Source organism: Pseudophryne corroboree, assembly GCF_028390025.1.
Source record: "Pseudophryne corroboree isolate aPseCor3 chromosome 3 unlocalized genomic scaffold, aPseCor3.hap2 SUPER_3_unloc_55, whole genome shotgun sequence".
Taxonomy (NCBI): domain Eukaryota; kingdom Metazoa; phylum Chordata; class Amphibia; order Anura; family Myobatrachidae; genus Pseudophryne; species Pseudophryne corroboree.
In genome coordinates this window covers 93,736-107,811 of record NW_026967547.1, presented here as the reverse complement: position 1 = coordinate 107,811, position 14,076 = coordinate 93,736, and the positions used below count along the sequence as shown (strand labels likewise).

The following is a 14,076-nucleotide window of genomic DNA, read 5'->3' as shown; positions in this document are numbered from 1 at the left end:
GCACCAGTCACACAGCTGCCTATGCTGCGACTGGGTCCTTTTAGATACACAGTGTCTCAGATGGAAGCCGAAAATGGTTCATGGGAGGGGTGAGCAGGGGAGCGTCTGACTCCCCACAGCTGACATCAATCCCAGGGATGGTGGCCTCATACTACCTCTGGAGCCTAGCACGGTGCACCCTAGGTGGCAGCAGCATCAGTGACTGGTAGTCTCCTCCAAAACAGTGCGGCTGTGTCCGTGTTCCCCCTCTAAGCAGAACCGATGCCTTACCTTCTCCCCATGCTCCGGTCACAGCCAAGTAACTTCTGCTGGACTTGCTAGTATATCCGATGCAGACTCCCGCCAAAACAGCACTGTACATGTGGGTAAGCGTTGTCATGACTCGGCGGGGCATTGTTGGAGCTACTCTCTCTAAGGTAGGTGTAAGACGCTTTTTAGAAAGATCACTCAAGAAAAAGACTATAAAAAAAAAATAAGAAAGCTTATAGCTGCTAAAAACTAGAAGCCCTCTTGACCATGGACTGGCTCCTGCCACACCAAACAAAAACTGATTTGCCTGAGCCAGGAGGTGGACGGGCCCACTGCATGCTGGGAGGCCAAAAGCTTTGACCATTTGGTGCAAATCCACTGTCGCATCATCATATCCCAATGTTATCCTGTGGATAACCTGTGGACCCTGCAGGAGAAAAAACTGTTACAGCAGCTGGGAGAGTTACATGAAATGAGGAGCTGGTGCAGCTGGTTAATGAGCTCGAGGATATCACAGGAACTATACAGCAGCTGCAGCTTAGATGTGGAAAGCTGTGGAGGTGGCTCTCTAGGAGAAGGTAGATCTGATGGTGGGTGAACAAGTGCCAGATGTGGAAGCTTCTAGGTACACATTGGGGATCTGGTGGTGGCTGTGGTCTCTCAGGGTCTGGTCTAGGATTGGCCATCAACTATTCATGATCAGGAATCATTGATGGTTCTTATCTGATGATAACTAGTTTTACCATCAAAGGCAGAGAGCCAGGTAGTTATCCGCCATCGATAGTAGCTGTGAAGATACTGGGTTCCAAATCACTCAAGCACAGTGGTAGATGAAAAACCAACAGTGGTTTATTGAACAGAATGGGCTATAAACCGCTCAGCACACCTCTGTAATCCAATTCCACATGACAATTCCCACCATAAACTCCTGACACAATATAATTTCTTAGTCAAGGAGCATAGAATCTCTTTCAGCTCTCTGGTTAGCTCTACTTATACCCCCAGAAGCTTCATATTACATGGAGTGTGTGTGACTTCTTTGTCTAAGGATCTTACAGCATTGGAATACAATACATATTCTAATCAAGGTGATTACATCAGCCAGAGAGCAACCATGTCTGGTCAGCTCACTGTTGGACAATAGGGAGTAAATAAGAAGGGACAATGGTACCTTATATGACGTATCCTTGAGTGTCCACTGTGGTGGTAGTAAACAATAGAAAACTAGGTCTAACATGAATACATTATCTAAAGGGTAACAGATAACGTAACACAATTGCATATATTAACAATATTAAGGTTGATTTAAACACAATATTGGGTGAGCAGTAATGGACATGTTATGGAGAATGAGGAAACAGATGAATGTATAGGGATATGGGGATAAAAAGTACATATCTGACATAAGAAATGAGGCATAGCTATATTGTCACAGACCTCTCATTTCCTCACAGTAGCCATGGGCCAGATGTTATTTCCCATCATTTACAGACTTCTGCCGCTGCACCGAGATGATAGGCTGTCAGCCAGTAGCCCTGCTCCGCTCCGGCTCTTACAAATACTGTGCTGTTCCAGCTGGGAATGGGATGCCCCATCCACCTCACTGACGTGACAGGCTCAGCTGTCAGTCATGCAGCCCCACTGCGCCCACTCTCTCCGTACTCATACATACATGTCTTTCTGGGAGTGTCTCGTCCTGGTTGTCAGTGAGACAGTGTCTCTGGCACAGCTGTGTAATCATGATGTGAGTGTGTGCTGAGTAGTGAGTACTGCTAGCAGCAAGTCTCACAGCTTAACTGCAGTGTAGCAGTGTGGTGGTGGTGGGGAGAAGGGGGTTGCTACACCAATGAGTCAAGGAATGGAGTAGTTGGATGGGACTCACACAGCAGGTGGTGAAAAGCTTAAAAATGAGGAGTGGTTGGAAGGGGAAGGAACTGGTAGGTTCAGAAGGGATTAGTGAGGGTAAGGACTCTCAAGGGAAATTGGAGTGGGATCCCACAGGTACCAAACTGGGTAAAGAGCAGCTTTTAGGAAGGAAATAGGTGAGCCAGACCCCGTGGTTGTCCCTTCTTTACCTCATGCGGGGTGGATCTTTGGACTCTCCAGTTCCTGGGGAGTCTGGGTTCTTCTTGGCCACTGCAAAAGAAAAGAATTACCAGCGCTGGCTGATTATGTATGATTAATAGGTACTATACATCCGAAAGGCTTAGTGAATTAAAAACCACATTTATTCCACATGTAAAAACACATTAAAAAAAATTAAAAAAATTGGGAAATAAATTATTAAAAGTTAGAATATGCCACAATATGCCTGAGTTGATGATTTAGATGTCCACATCAACGGCTAATGACACTCAGAGGACCAATGTCACTGGAAATGTCCACTAGCAGTTCATGTGGACATCTAAATCATCAACACAGGCATATTGTGGCATGTTCTAATTTTTAATAATTTATTTCTCAATGTTATTTTTTTTTTTTTTTTTTGTGTGTTTTTACATGTGGAATAACTGTGGTTTTTAATTCACTAAGCCTTTCGGATGTATAGTACCTATTAATCATACATGATCAGCCAGCGCTGGTAATTCTTTTCTTTTGCTGTATATTTATCCACCAGGGGATTTACCACCCCTCTTACCAGCTGCTATTGACAGCGCTGCCCCTCTCTCTCCTTGGCAACTACCTGGTGGTTCTGTGGTCATCTCAGGCCATGAACCTCCCAGATAAACATGACATGGTCATGGAGATGGGCCTGGGCTCTGTGAAGTAGGTGGAACAAGCAAAGTTGTGTCCCTTCTGAAAGGGCAATGGTGGACATTGTGAATGGTGAAGGGAAGGTTTTTGTCGACAAAGAGGGTTATGCCATATATAGCAGAAGCATGGGTCCTCAGCCTATATGATGTGCCACCATTAATGTGGACACTGTCTTGTCCGACCAAGCTTGATTTATGGGCTTTGTCATTTTTTTAAGCAGGATAAAGGCTGAGTTTTTTTATTTCTGCAGTAGACTAGAATAAGCCCAGATAGTCCACTTCCATTATACCACCTGAATGTGACAGTCAGTGACCACCGTGCCATCACTTACCTGTATGCTTACACAAAACAGAATGATGGAACAGTTACAAGGTTTCTTTACATCTTCTGGGGTCCACTCCGAGATTAGACATTATGGCGTAATTGGAAAAAGATAATTTCTGTGCACCACACCCAGCGCAACAAGCAGACAATGGAGGGCGGCCCTAGGGTCAATTACACCAATGTAGATGCCTCTCCCCAGACACCAAAGTTACAAATAAAAAGGATGGATAGGAATAAGATACCACCAGGCGCCACAAATTTGATAAACAGAATAAGATGGGTATACAATACGTCCCTTATGTAGCTGGATTCAATTTCAGATGACCAGACTTGTCTCCTCATTTATTAATATATTCACATGTGAAATATAAAACAGAAAATACCATCATGTGCAGACAGTATAAAATTTAATAAACATCATGCAAGATGTAAACATGTAATAAGAATAAAAAACGGATGACAGCTACAGTGGAAACACGAAATAATTACCAGATGGTCTGAGAATAACCTCTGCACATCTCACCAGCCAGTCGATCCTGCTTAATAAGGACCAGATTCCTGTTCCCAGCTTCCTGATCCGGGTGGTCGTTGGTGATTTAAGAGCTTGTCTGAGAACTTCTATTGGGTTCTCAGACCATCTGGTAATTATTTTGTGTTTCCACTGTAGCTGTCATCCGTTTTTTATTCTTATTACATGTTTACATCTTGCATGATGTTTATTAAATTTTATACTGTCTGCACATGATGGTATTTTCTGTTTTATATTTCACATGTGAATATATTAATAAATGAGGAGACAAGTCTGGTCATCTGAAATTGAATCCAGCTACATAAGGGACGTATTGTATACCCATCTTATTCTATTTATTAAATTTGTGGCACCCGGTGGTATCTTATTCCTATCCATCCTTTTTATTATGGTGTAATTACTCAGACGGGAATATAAAACAGAATAAAAAATAAAAGCTTTAATGTAATAATTAGATGCAAACAAAAGCTTTTATTATGAAATACAGGGGAGTATCCGCACCATATAGATGTAACATACAACAAACCACCGCAGATGGAACCCGGGTGACTCTAATGCACATGGTAATGTACAGGGTATATATGGACAGGAGCTTGTATCAGAAAACACTCGGCACTCCTGATCAAGATGAGTGTCTGCAACAAGTTAGGCAAACTAGAAGTGAAAACACGTTCCTATGGCCGCCATATTGTCGTGCAGCAATACAGATTGTGCAAACTGGTATTAGACATTCACATTTACACAAAGCACAAGATACAAAATAAACAGCAGAAAAAAGACCTAAGCATTTGGGATGTATTATTTAGGAAGTAAATATACAGACGGGTCCTCCGTTATCTTGGCTGGCTGAGGCATTAGTCGCGATCAGGCATACGCAGCGTACCTGGGCGCAAGGAGGCGCACCTAGTCGTAGGAAGGCACACAGAGCGTTTGGCGTTACCTTTGAGTGTAATACCTAAGATCATCCACCAGATGTCGCTTTTATAAATCACCAATGCCCAAGCGTGTGGTCTCCATTAAAATACAATACTAAACTACAGCGTAAGAACTACTTTACTGGTGCATCTCATTACTCTACATTATGCTACAGTATGTCAAAGTCTATGACAGTATATACAGTACAGGTGCAAATAGTACAGCATATACAGATGCAAATTAACGTGTTACAGATACAGTATGGTCTATTGATGTTAGGGATATGCGAGTGTCCAAATTCCGTAGTATTAAGTATAATGGGGAGAGATAAAAGCTCCTCCCTAAGTTTCTGGATGCCAAATCCCTGTGTGTATAGTTTATACAGATGCAAATGAACGTGTTAAAACACTTGTGTATGCAGACACAACTAATGTGTGAAAGGAATAATGTAGCTCATTGACTTTACAGTATGTACAGTGCACAAAATGAGCGTCCGAGTCCCCTAACGGCATAAACAAACACCAATGGGGAGGAATCGCTCTTGGCAGTACTTTTACACATGAACTTGAGAATCTTCCATGCAGTGCTGTGGGCTAGCGATGAAGGCTCCGGTCTGCCACGCTGAGTACCGGGTTCGATTCCCAAAGTGTCAATTTTTTTTGTGTTCCAGTGACATTCACTTTATTATTTTTTCTGTGTAATCCATTGTAAAACATTCAACAGAAGGGTACACACAGGTTTCACACAAATCGGGGTAAATCTGCAGGAGTGACTCATTCACTATCTAAAATACACAGCGGTAATGAGCACGTATAGGCATACCAGTAAATATAAATTAGTGTATTCTGACGCAACTAACTGTTCGAGCAACACAGTACTGTAGATCGTCGGCGTTAGAGAATCTGTGTTGTACATTATAAGCTGTTCCTGCTAATTAGTACTCTAATAGAAAAAACTGTACAGAGATACTAAGGACAGTGATTTGGCATCCAGGAACTTAGGGAGGAGCTTTTATTTCTCTCCATTATACATAGAAAGATTAAACTTGCCACTCTACGTTACAAGCTGTTCGTGCTATTTAGTACACTACTAGTGTACTAAATAGCACGAAACCCATCACAACAGTTGCCCAGATCAAGAACACTCTCCAGGAGATAGGTGTATATGTGTCAAAGTAAACAATCAAGAGAAGACTTCACAAGAGTGAATATAGAGGGTTCACCACAAGATGTAAACCATTGGTGAGCAATAAAACAGGAAGACCAGATTAGAGTTTGCAAACAACATCTAAAAAAGCCTTTACAGTTCTGGAACAACATCCTGTGGACAGATGAGACAAATATCAACTTGTACCAGAGTGATGGGAAGAAAAGAGTATGGAGAAGGAAAGGAACTGCTCATGATCCAAAACCTACCAGCTCATCAGTGAAGCATGGTGGTGGTAGTGTCATGGCCTGGGCATGTATGGATGCCAATGGAACTGGTTCCCTTGTATTTATTGATAATGTGACTGCTGATAAAAGCAGCAGGATGAATGCTGAAGTGTTTTGGGCAATTTTATCTGCTCATATTCAGTCAAATGCTTCGGAACTCACTGGAAGGTGCTTCACAGTGCAGATGGACAATGACCCGACGCATACTGCGAAAGCAACCAAAGCGGTTTTTTAAGGCAAATAAGTGGAATGTTATGCAATGGCCAAGTCAATCACCTGACCTGAATCCGATTGAGCATGCATTTCACTTCATGAAGACAAAACGGAAGAGAAAATGCCCCAAGAATAAGCAGAAACTGAAGACATTTGCAGTAGAGGCCTGGCATAGAATCACCAGGGATGAAACCCAGCATCTGGTGATGTCTATGCTTTCCAGACTTCAGGCTGTAACTGACAAAAGGATTTGCAACAAAGTATTAAAAAGTAAAAGTTTAATTAAGGATTCTGGAAACAAAGGAAGAAACAAGAGAGCGACTATGGTGTAGTATTTTTCAATCAGTTTTGTCTAGTGATGAGCGGATTCGGTTTTACTCAGATCTCAAAACAGAATCTTATTGGCTATCCAAAACACATGACATCTGTAAGCCAATAAGATGCCGTTTTGAGAACAGAGTAAAACCGAATCCGCTCATCACTAGTTTTGTCACACGCAAGAATATTATAGCGTACGGATTACGGCTTGACACATGGCATATCAGTCCCCCATTCTTTAGTCCAGGTTACTACTGGGATCTAAATGCTGCTAGGAGACACAAAGAATCGCTATATAGCGTAGTATATTTCCGTATCTGGGATTAAATTCAGTTATCACACAAAATTTATATGCGTACCAGATAAATAAATATTTGCATATCAGTATGGATATTGTATCCAGGTCTTCATCTAGGAGATGGTAATCAGATCGCCCTTGGAAAATATGTCAAAGCTCAATTCACGAAACACTGATCCGGGCTGCGACCACATTAAGTAGTAAAGTACTTTTTGTTGAACTGGACGAGCGCACTGATCTACTGATTTACAATATTTGATTTAGGATTGTTTAGTTTGTACCATTACTTTTGGTCCCTTAAAAAGTGGGAGGCACATATAAAAACCTTTTAATTCCTACACCATTCACCTGATTTTGATGTATATACCCTCAAATTAAAGCGGAAAGTCTGCAGTTAAAGCACATCTTGTTTGTTTCATTTCAAATCCATTGTGGTGGTGTATAGAGCCCAAAATATGAGAATTGTGTTGATGTCCCAATATATATGGACCAGACTGTATATTGCATGAAGCATAGGAGATAGGATTGACCCTTGAGGAACATTGCATGACAGTGATAATTATACTCCAGAAGATTTAAATGGTTCCGTGCTTGGGTAATGTCTAATATGTTCAACAAGAGCGGATTTATTTCTCTCACAGCATGAAAACGGCTTCTCACCTGTGAAACCGCTGATGTGTAACAAGACCTGATTTCTGTCTAAAACATTTCACACACTCAGAACATGGAAATGGCTCCTCACCAGTGTGACTTCTCTGATGTGTAACAAGATCTGATTTCTGTGGAAAACATTTCATACACTCAGAACAGGAATACGGCTTCTCACCTGTGTGACTTCTCTGATGTGTAACAAGATCTGATTTCTGTCTAAAACATTTCCAACAGTTAGAACAGGAATACGGCTTCTCACCTGTGTGACTTCTCTGATGTGTAACAAGATCTGATTTCTGTCTAAAACATTTCCAACAGTTAGAACAGGAATACTGCTTCTCACCTGTGTGACTTCTCTGATGTGTAACAAGATTTGATTTCGATGCAAAACATTTCCCACACTCAGAACATGGAAATGGCTCCTCACCAGTGTGACTTCTCTGATGTGTAACAAGATCTGATTTCTGTGGAAAACATTTCATTCACTCAGAACAGGAATACGGCTTCTCACCTGTGTGACTTCTCTGATGTGTAACAAGATATGATTTCGATGCAAAACATTTCCCACACTCAGAACAGGAATACGGCTTCTCACCTGTGTGACTTCTCTGATGTGTAACAAGATTTGATTTATTTGTAAAAAATTTCCCACACTCAGAACATGGAAATGGCTTCTCACCAGTGTGACTTCTCTGATGTCTAACAAGATCTGATTTATATGTAAAACATTTCCCACACTCAGAACAGGAATACGGCTTCTCACCTGTGTGACTTCTCTGATGTTTAACAAGGGCTGATTTCTGTGTGAAACATTTCCCACACTCAGAACAGGAAAATGGCTTCTCACCTGTGTGACTTCTCTGATGTGTAACAAGATCTGATTTCTGTCTAAAACATTTCCAACAGTTAGAACAGGAATACGGCTTCTCACCTGTGTGACTTCTCTGATGTGTAACAAGATTTGATTTCGATGCAAAACATTTCCCACACTCAGAACAGGAATACGGCTTCTCACCTGTGTGACTTCTTTGATGTGTAACAAGATTTGATTTTTTTGTAAAAAATTTCCCACACTCAGAACATGGAAATGGCTCCTCACCAGTGTGACTTCTCTGATGTGTAACAAGATCTGATTTCTGTGGAAAACATTTCATACACTCAGAACAGGAATACGGCTTCTCACCTGTGTGACTTCTCTGATGTGTAACAAGATATGATTTCGATGCAAAACATTTCCCACACTCAGAACAGGAATACGGCTTCTCACCTGTGTGACTTCTCTGATGTATAAAAAGATCCGATTTCTGTGCAAAACATTTCCCACACTCAGAACAGGAATACGGCTTCTCACCTGTGTGACTTCTCTGATGTGTAACAAGATTTGATTTATTTGTAAAAAATTTCCCACACTCAGAACATGGAAATGGCTTCTCACCAGTGTGACTTCTCTGATGTCTAACAAGATTTGATTTATTTGTAAAACATTTCCCACACTCAGAACATGGAAATGGCCTCTCACCTGCCTTAGCTGGCTGATGAGTAATACGGTTTGTGTTCTGTGTAAAACATTTGGCATCTGTAGAACAGGGAAACTCTGTATCTAATCTCAGAGCTGTAATAGAGTGATCAGGAGAACATTTCCCAGGATCAGGGGGATCAGCTGATAGAGCTTGATGTATAATTGGGGTAATGGTATTATCTCCTGGAGAATCCTGTCTACTGTCATTATCTGTTATTTCACAATCCAGGGATAACATTAGATGTACTTCTGAGATATTCCTGCTTGTGGGTCCATCTGCTGGAAATAAAATACATTAATATATAAAATGAGCAGACAAGACCCAGGATGTTACAGGATACAATATATAATTCTATAACTGCCATTTTCTTTTACCTGTAATCATTGCTTTTATGTTTATTAAAAAAACAAAAAAGCTAGGATGCTTAGACTGGATCTTGATCAACATGGAAGGCTCAAGTGGGATTACTAGAGGTGACCTGGACGCTCAAGTGGGATTACTAGAGGTGACACAGACGCTCATATGGGATTACTAGAGGTGACACGGACGCTCATGTGGGATTACTAGAGGTGACGTGGGCGCTCATGTGGGATTACTAGAGGTGACGTGGGCGCTCATGTGGGATAACTAGAGGTGACATGGACGCTCATGTGGGATTATTAGAGGTGACATGGACGCTCATGTGGGATTACTAGGTGGTGACATGGACACTCATGGGGGATTATTAGAGGTGAGATGGACGATCATTTGGGATTACTAGAGGAGACATTGGCGCTCATGTGGGATTATTAGAGGTGACACAGGGACTCATGTGGGATTACTAGAGGTGACATGGATGCTCATGGGGATTATTAGAGGTGACATGGACGCTCATGTGGGATTACTAGGTGACATGGGCACTCATGTGGGATTATTAGAGGTGACATGGACGCTCATGTGGGATTACTAGGAGGTGACATGGACGCTCATGTGGGATTACTAGGTGACATGGGCGCTCATGTGGGATTACTAGAGGTGACACAGGCACTCATGTGGGATTACTAGAGGTGACACGGACGCTCATGTGGGATTACTAGAGGTGACATGGACGCTCATAGGGGATTATTAGAAGTGACATGGACGCTCATGTGGGATTACTAGAGGTGACACGGACGCTCATGTGGGATTACTAGAGGTGACACGGGCGCTCATGTGGGATTACTAGAGGTGACATGGATGCTCTTGGGGGATTACTAGGAGGTGACATGGACGCTCATGGGGGATTATTAGAGGTGACATGGACGCTCATTTGGGATTACTAGAGGTGACATGGGCGCTCATGTGGGATTACTAGAGGTGACGTGGGCGCTCATGTGGGATTGCTAGAGGTGACGTGGGCGCTCATGTGGGATTACTAGGAGGTGACGTGGGCGCTCATGTGGGATTACTAGAGGTGACACGGGCGCTCATGTGGGATTACTAGAGGTGACACGGGCGCTCATGTGGGATTATTAGAGGTGACACGGGCGCTCATGTGAGATTACTAGAGGTGACATGGATGCTCATGTGGGATTACTAGAGGTGACATGGACATTGCTATAAAAAAACACCAAAGAAGAGAAAGTGCTGTCCTGTTTGCGCACTAATAAATAATATATAACCTTTATTAAGTACAGTAAAGTATGTAAGATAAATCGTTGAAATATTAAACACAAAGTTAAGTGTATAAAGAGCTGAATAAAGTAATAAATATAAGATTTTACTCACCGATAAATCTATTTCTCGTAGTCCGTAGTGGATGCTGGGACTCCGTAAGGACCATGGGGTATAGCGGCTCCGCAGGAGACTGGGCACATCTAAAGAAAGCTTTAGGACTACCTGGTGTGCACTGGCTCCTTCCACTATGACCCTCCTCCAGACCTCAGTTAGGATACTGTGCCCTGAAGAGCTGACACAATAAGGAAGGATTTTGAGTCCCGGGTAAGACTCATATCAGCCACACCAATCACACCGTATAATTCGTTATATTATACCCAGTTAACAGTATGAAATATTAACGGAGCCTCGTAACAGATGGCTCAACAATAACCCTTTAGTTAACAATAACTATATACAAGTATTGCAGACAATCCGCACTTGGGATGGGCGCCCAGCATCCACTACGGACTACGAGAAATAGATTTACCGGTGAGTAAAATCTTATTTTCTCTGACGTCCTAAGTGGATGCTGGGACTTCGTAAGGACCATGATTATACCAAAGCTCCCAAACGGGCGGGAGAGTGCGGATGACACTACAGCACCGAATGAGAGAACTCAAGGTCCTCCTTAGCCAGGGTATCAAATTTGTAGAATTTTGCAAAAGTGTTAGACCCTGACCAAGTAGCAGCTCGGCAAAGTTGTAAAGCCGAGACCCCTCGGGCAGCCGCCCAAGAAGAGCCCACCTTCCTCGTGGAATGGGCTTTTACAGATTTAGGATGCGGCAGTCCAGCCGCAGAATGCGCAAGCTGAATTGTGCTACAGATCCAGCGAGCAATAGTCTGTTTTGAAGCAGGAGTACCCAGCTTGTTGGGTGCATACAGAATAAACAGTGAGTCAGTTTTCCTGACTCCAGCCGTCCTGGAAACATAGATTTTCAAGGCCCTGACTACGTCCAGTAACTTGGAATACTCCAAGTCCCTAGTAGCCGCAGGCACCACATTAGGTTGGTTCAAATGAAAAGCAGATATCACCTTAGGGAAAAACTGAGGACGAGTCCTCAATTCTGCCCTATCCATATGGAAAATCAGATAAGGGCTTCTACATGACAAAGCCGCCAATTCTGACACACGCCTGGCCGAAGCCAAGGCCAACAGCATGACCACTTTCCACGTGAGATATTTCAAATCCACGGTTTTTAGTGGCTCAAACCAATGTGACTTTAGGAAACCCAACACCACGTTGAGATCCCAAGGTGCCACTGGAGGCACAAAAGGGGGCTGAATACGCAGCACTCCTTTAACAAATGACTGAACTTCAGGCAGTGAAGCCAGTTCTTTCTGAAAGAAAATCGACAGAGCCGAGATCTGGACCTTAATGAAACCCATTTTAGGCCCATAGTCACTCCTGACTGTAGAAAGTGCAGAAATCGACCCAGCTGAAATTCCTCTGTTGGGGCCTTCCTGGCCTCACACCAAGCAACATATTTCCACCATATGCGGTGATAATGTTTTGCAGTGACATCTTTCCTGGCTTTAATCAGCGTAGGAATGACTTCCTCCGTAATGCCCTTTTCTTTTAGGATCCGGTGTTCAACCGCCATGCCGTCAAACGCAGACGCGGTAAGTCTTGGAACAGACAGGGCCCCTGCTGCAGCAGGTCCTGTCTGAGCGGCAGAGGCCATGGGTCCTCTGAGATCATTTCTTGAAGTTTCGGATACCAAGCTCTTCTTGGCCAATCCGGAACCACAAGTATAGTCCTTACTCCTCGTCTTCTTATTATTCTCAGTACCCTGGGTATGAGAGGTAGAGGAGGGAACACATAAACCGACTGGTACACTCACGGTGTCACTAGAGCGTCCACAGCTATCGCCTGAGGGTCCCTTGACCTGGCGCAATATCTTTTTAGCTTTTTGTTTAGGCGGGACGCCATCATGTCTACCTGTGGCCTTTCCCAACGGTTTACAATCATTTGGAAAACTTCTGGATGAAGTCCCCACTCTCCCGGGTGGAGGTCGTGCCTGCTGAGGAAGTCTGCTTCCCAGTTGTCCACTCCCGGAATGAACACTGCTGACAGTGCTAACACGTGATTTTCCGCTCATCTGAGAATCTTTGTGGCTTCTGCCATCGCCATCCTGCTTCTTGTGCCGCCCTGTCGGTTTACATGGGTGACCGCCGTGATGTTGTCTGACTGAATCAGTACCGGCTGGTTTTGAAGCAGTGGTCTTGCTTGACTTAGGGCATTGCAAATGGCCCTCAGCTCCAGAACATTTATGTGTAGGGAGATCTCCTGGTTTGACCATAGTCCCTGGAAGTTTCTTCCCTGTGTGACTGCCCCCCAGCCTCGAAGGCTGGCATCCGTGGTCACCAGGACCCAGTCCTGTATGCCGAATCTGCGGCCCTCTTGAAGATGAGCACTCTGCAGCCAACATAATAGAGACACCCTGGTCCTCGGAGACAGGGTTATCAGCCGATGCATCTGAAGATGCGATCCGGACCACTTGTCCAACAGGTCCCACTGAAACGTTCTTGCATGGAACCTGCCGAATGGAATTGCTTCGTATGAAGCTACCATTTTTCCCAGGACTCGCGTGCAGTGATGCACCGACACCTGTTTTGGTTTTAGGAGGCCTCTGACTAGAGATGACAGCTCCTTGGCTTTCTCCTCCGGGAGAAACACTTTTTTCTGGTCTGTGTCCAGAACTATCCCCAAGAACAGTAGGCGTGTGGTAGGAACCAGCTGTGACTTTGGAATGTTTAGAATCCAACCGTGCTGTTGTAGCACTTCCCGAGGTAGTGCTACCCCGATCAACAACTGCACCTTGGACCTCGATTTATCAGGAGATCGTCCAAGTACGGGATAATTAAAACTCCCTTTTTTCGAAGGAGTATCATAATTTCGGCCATTACCTTGGTAAATACCCTCGGTGCTGTGGAGAGACCGAACGGCAGCGTCTGGAATTGGTAATGACAGTCCTGTACCACAAATCTGAGGTACTCCTGGTGAGGATGGTAAATGGGGACATGCAGGTAAGCATCCTTGATGTCCAGAGATACCATGTAATCCCCCACATCCAGGCTTGCAATAACCGCCCTGAGCGATTCCATCTTGAACTTGAATTTTTTTATATATGTGCCCAAGGATTTTAAATTTAAAATGGGTCTCACCGAACCGTCCGGTTTCGGTACCACAAACAG

The 14,076-nt window shown here is 43.6% G+C and overlaps 2 protein-coding genes across 2 annotated transcripts in view; both read right to left on the bottom strand.

The window, feature by feature from the left end:
* LOC134984437 (zinc finger protein 585A-like) overlaps positions 1-14,076 on the bottom strand; it is a 133,187-nt gene that overhangs the window by 73,038 nt on the left and 46,073 nt on the right. Inside the window, exon 5 of the mRNA XM_063950016.1 lies at positions 8,186-9,482. Within this exon, the coding sequence (XP_063806086.1) occupies positions 8,186-9,482 (1,297 nt within the window). The remainder of the gene's footprint in view (positions 1-8,185; positions 9,483-14,076) is intronic.
* Positions 4,308-8,244, bottom strand: LOC134984440 (gastrula zinc finger protein XlCGF71.1-like). Its single transcript, XM_063950019.1, has one exon. The coding sequence runs from the start codon at positions 8,164-8,166 to the stop codon at positions 7,690-7,692; it is 477 nt and encodes a 158-aa protein (XP_063806089.1). The 5' UTR covers positions 8,167-8,244; the 3' UTR covers positions 4,308-7,689.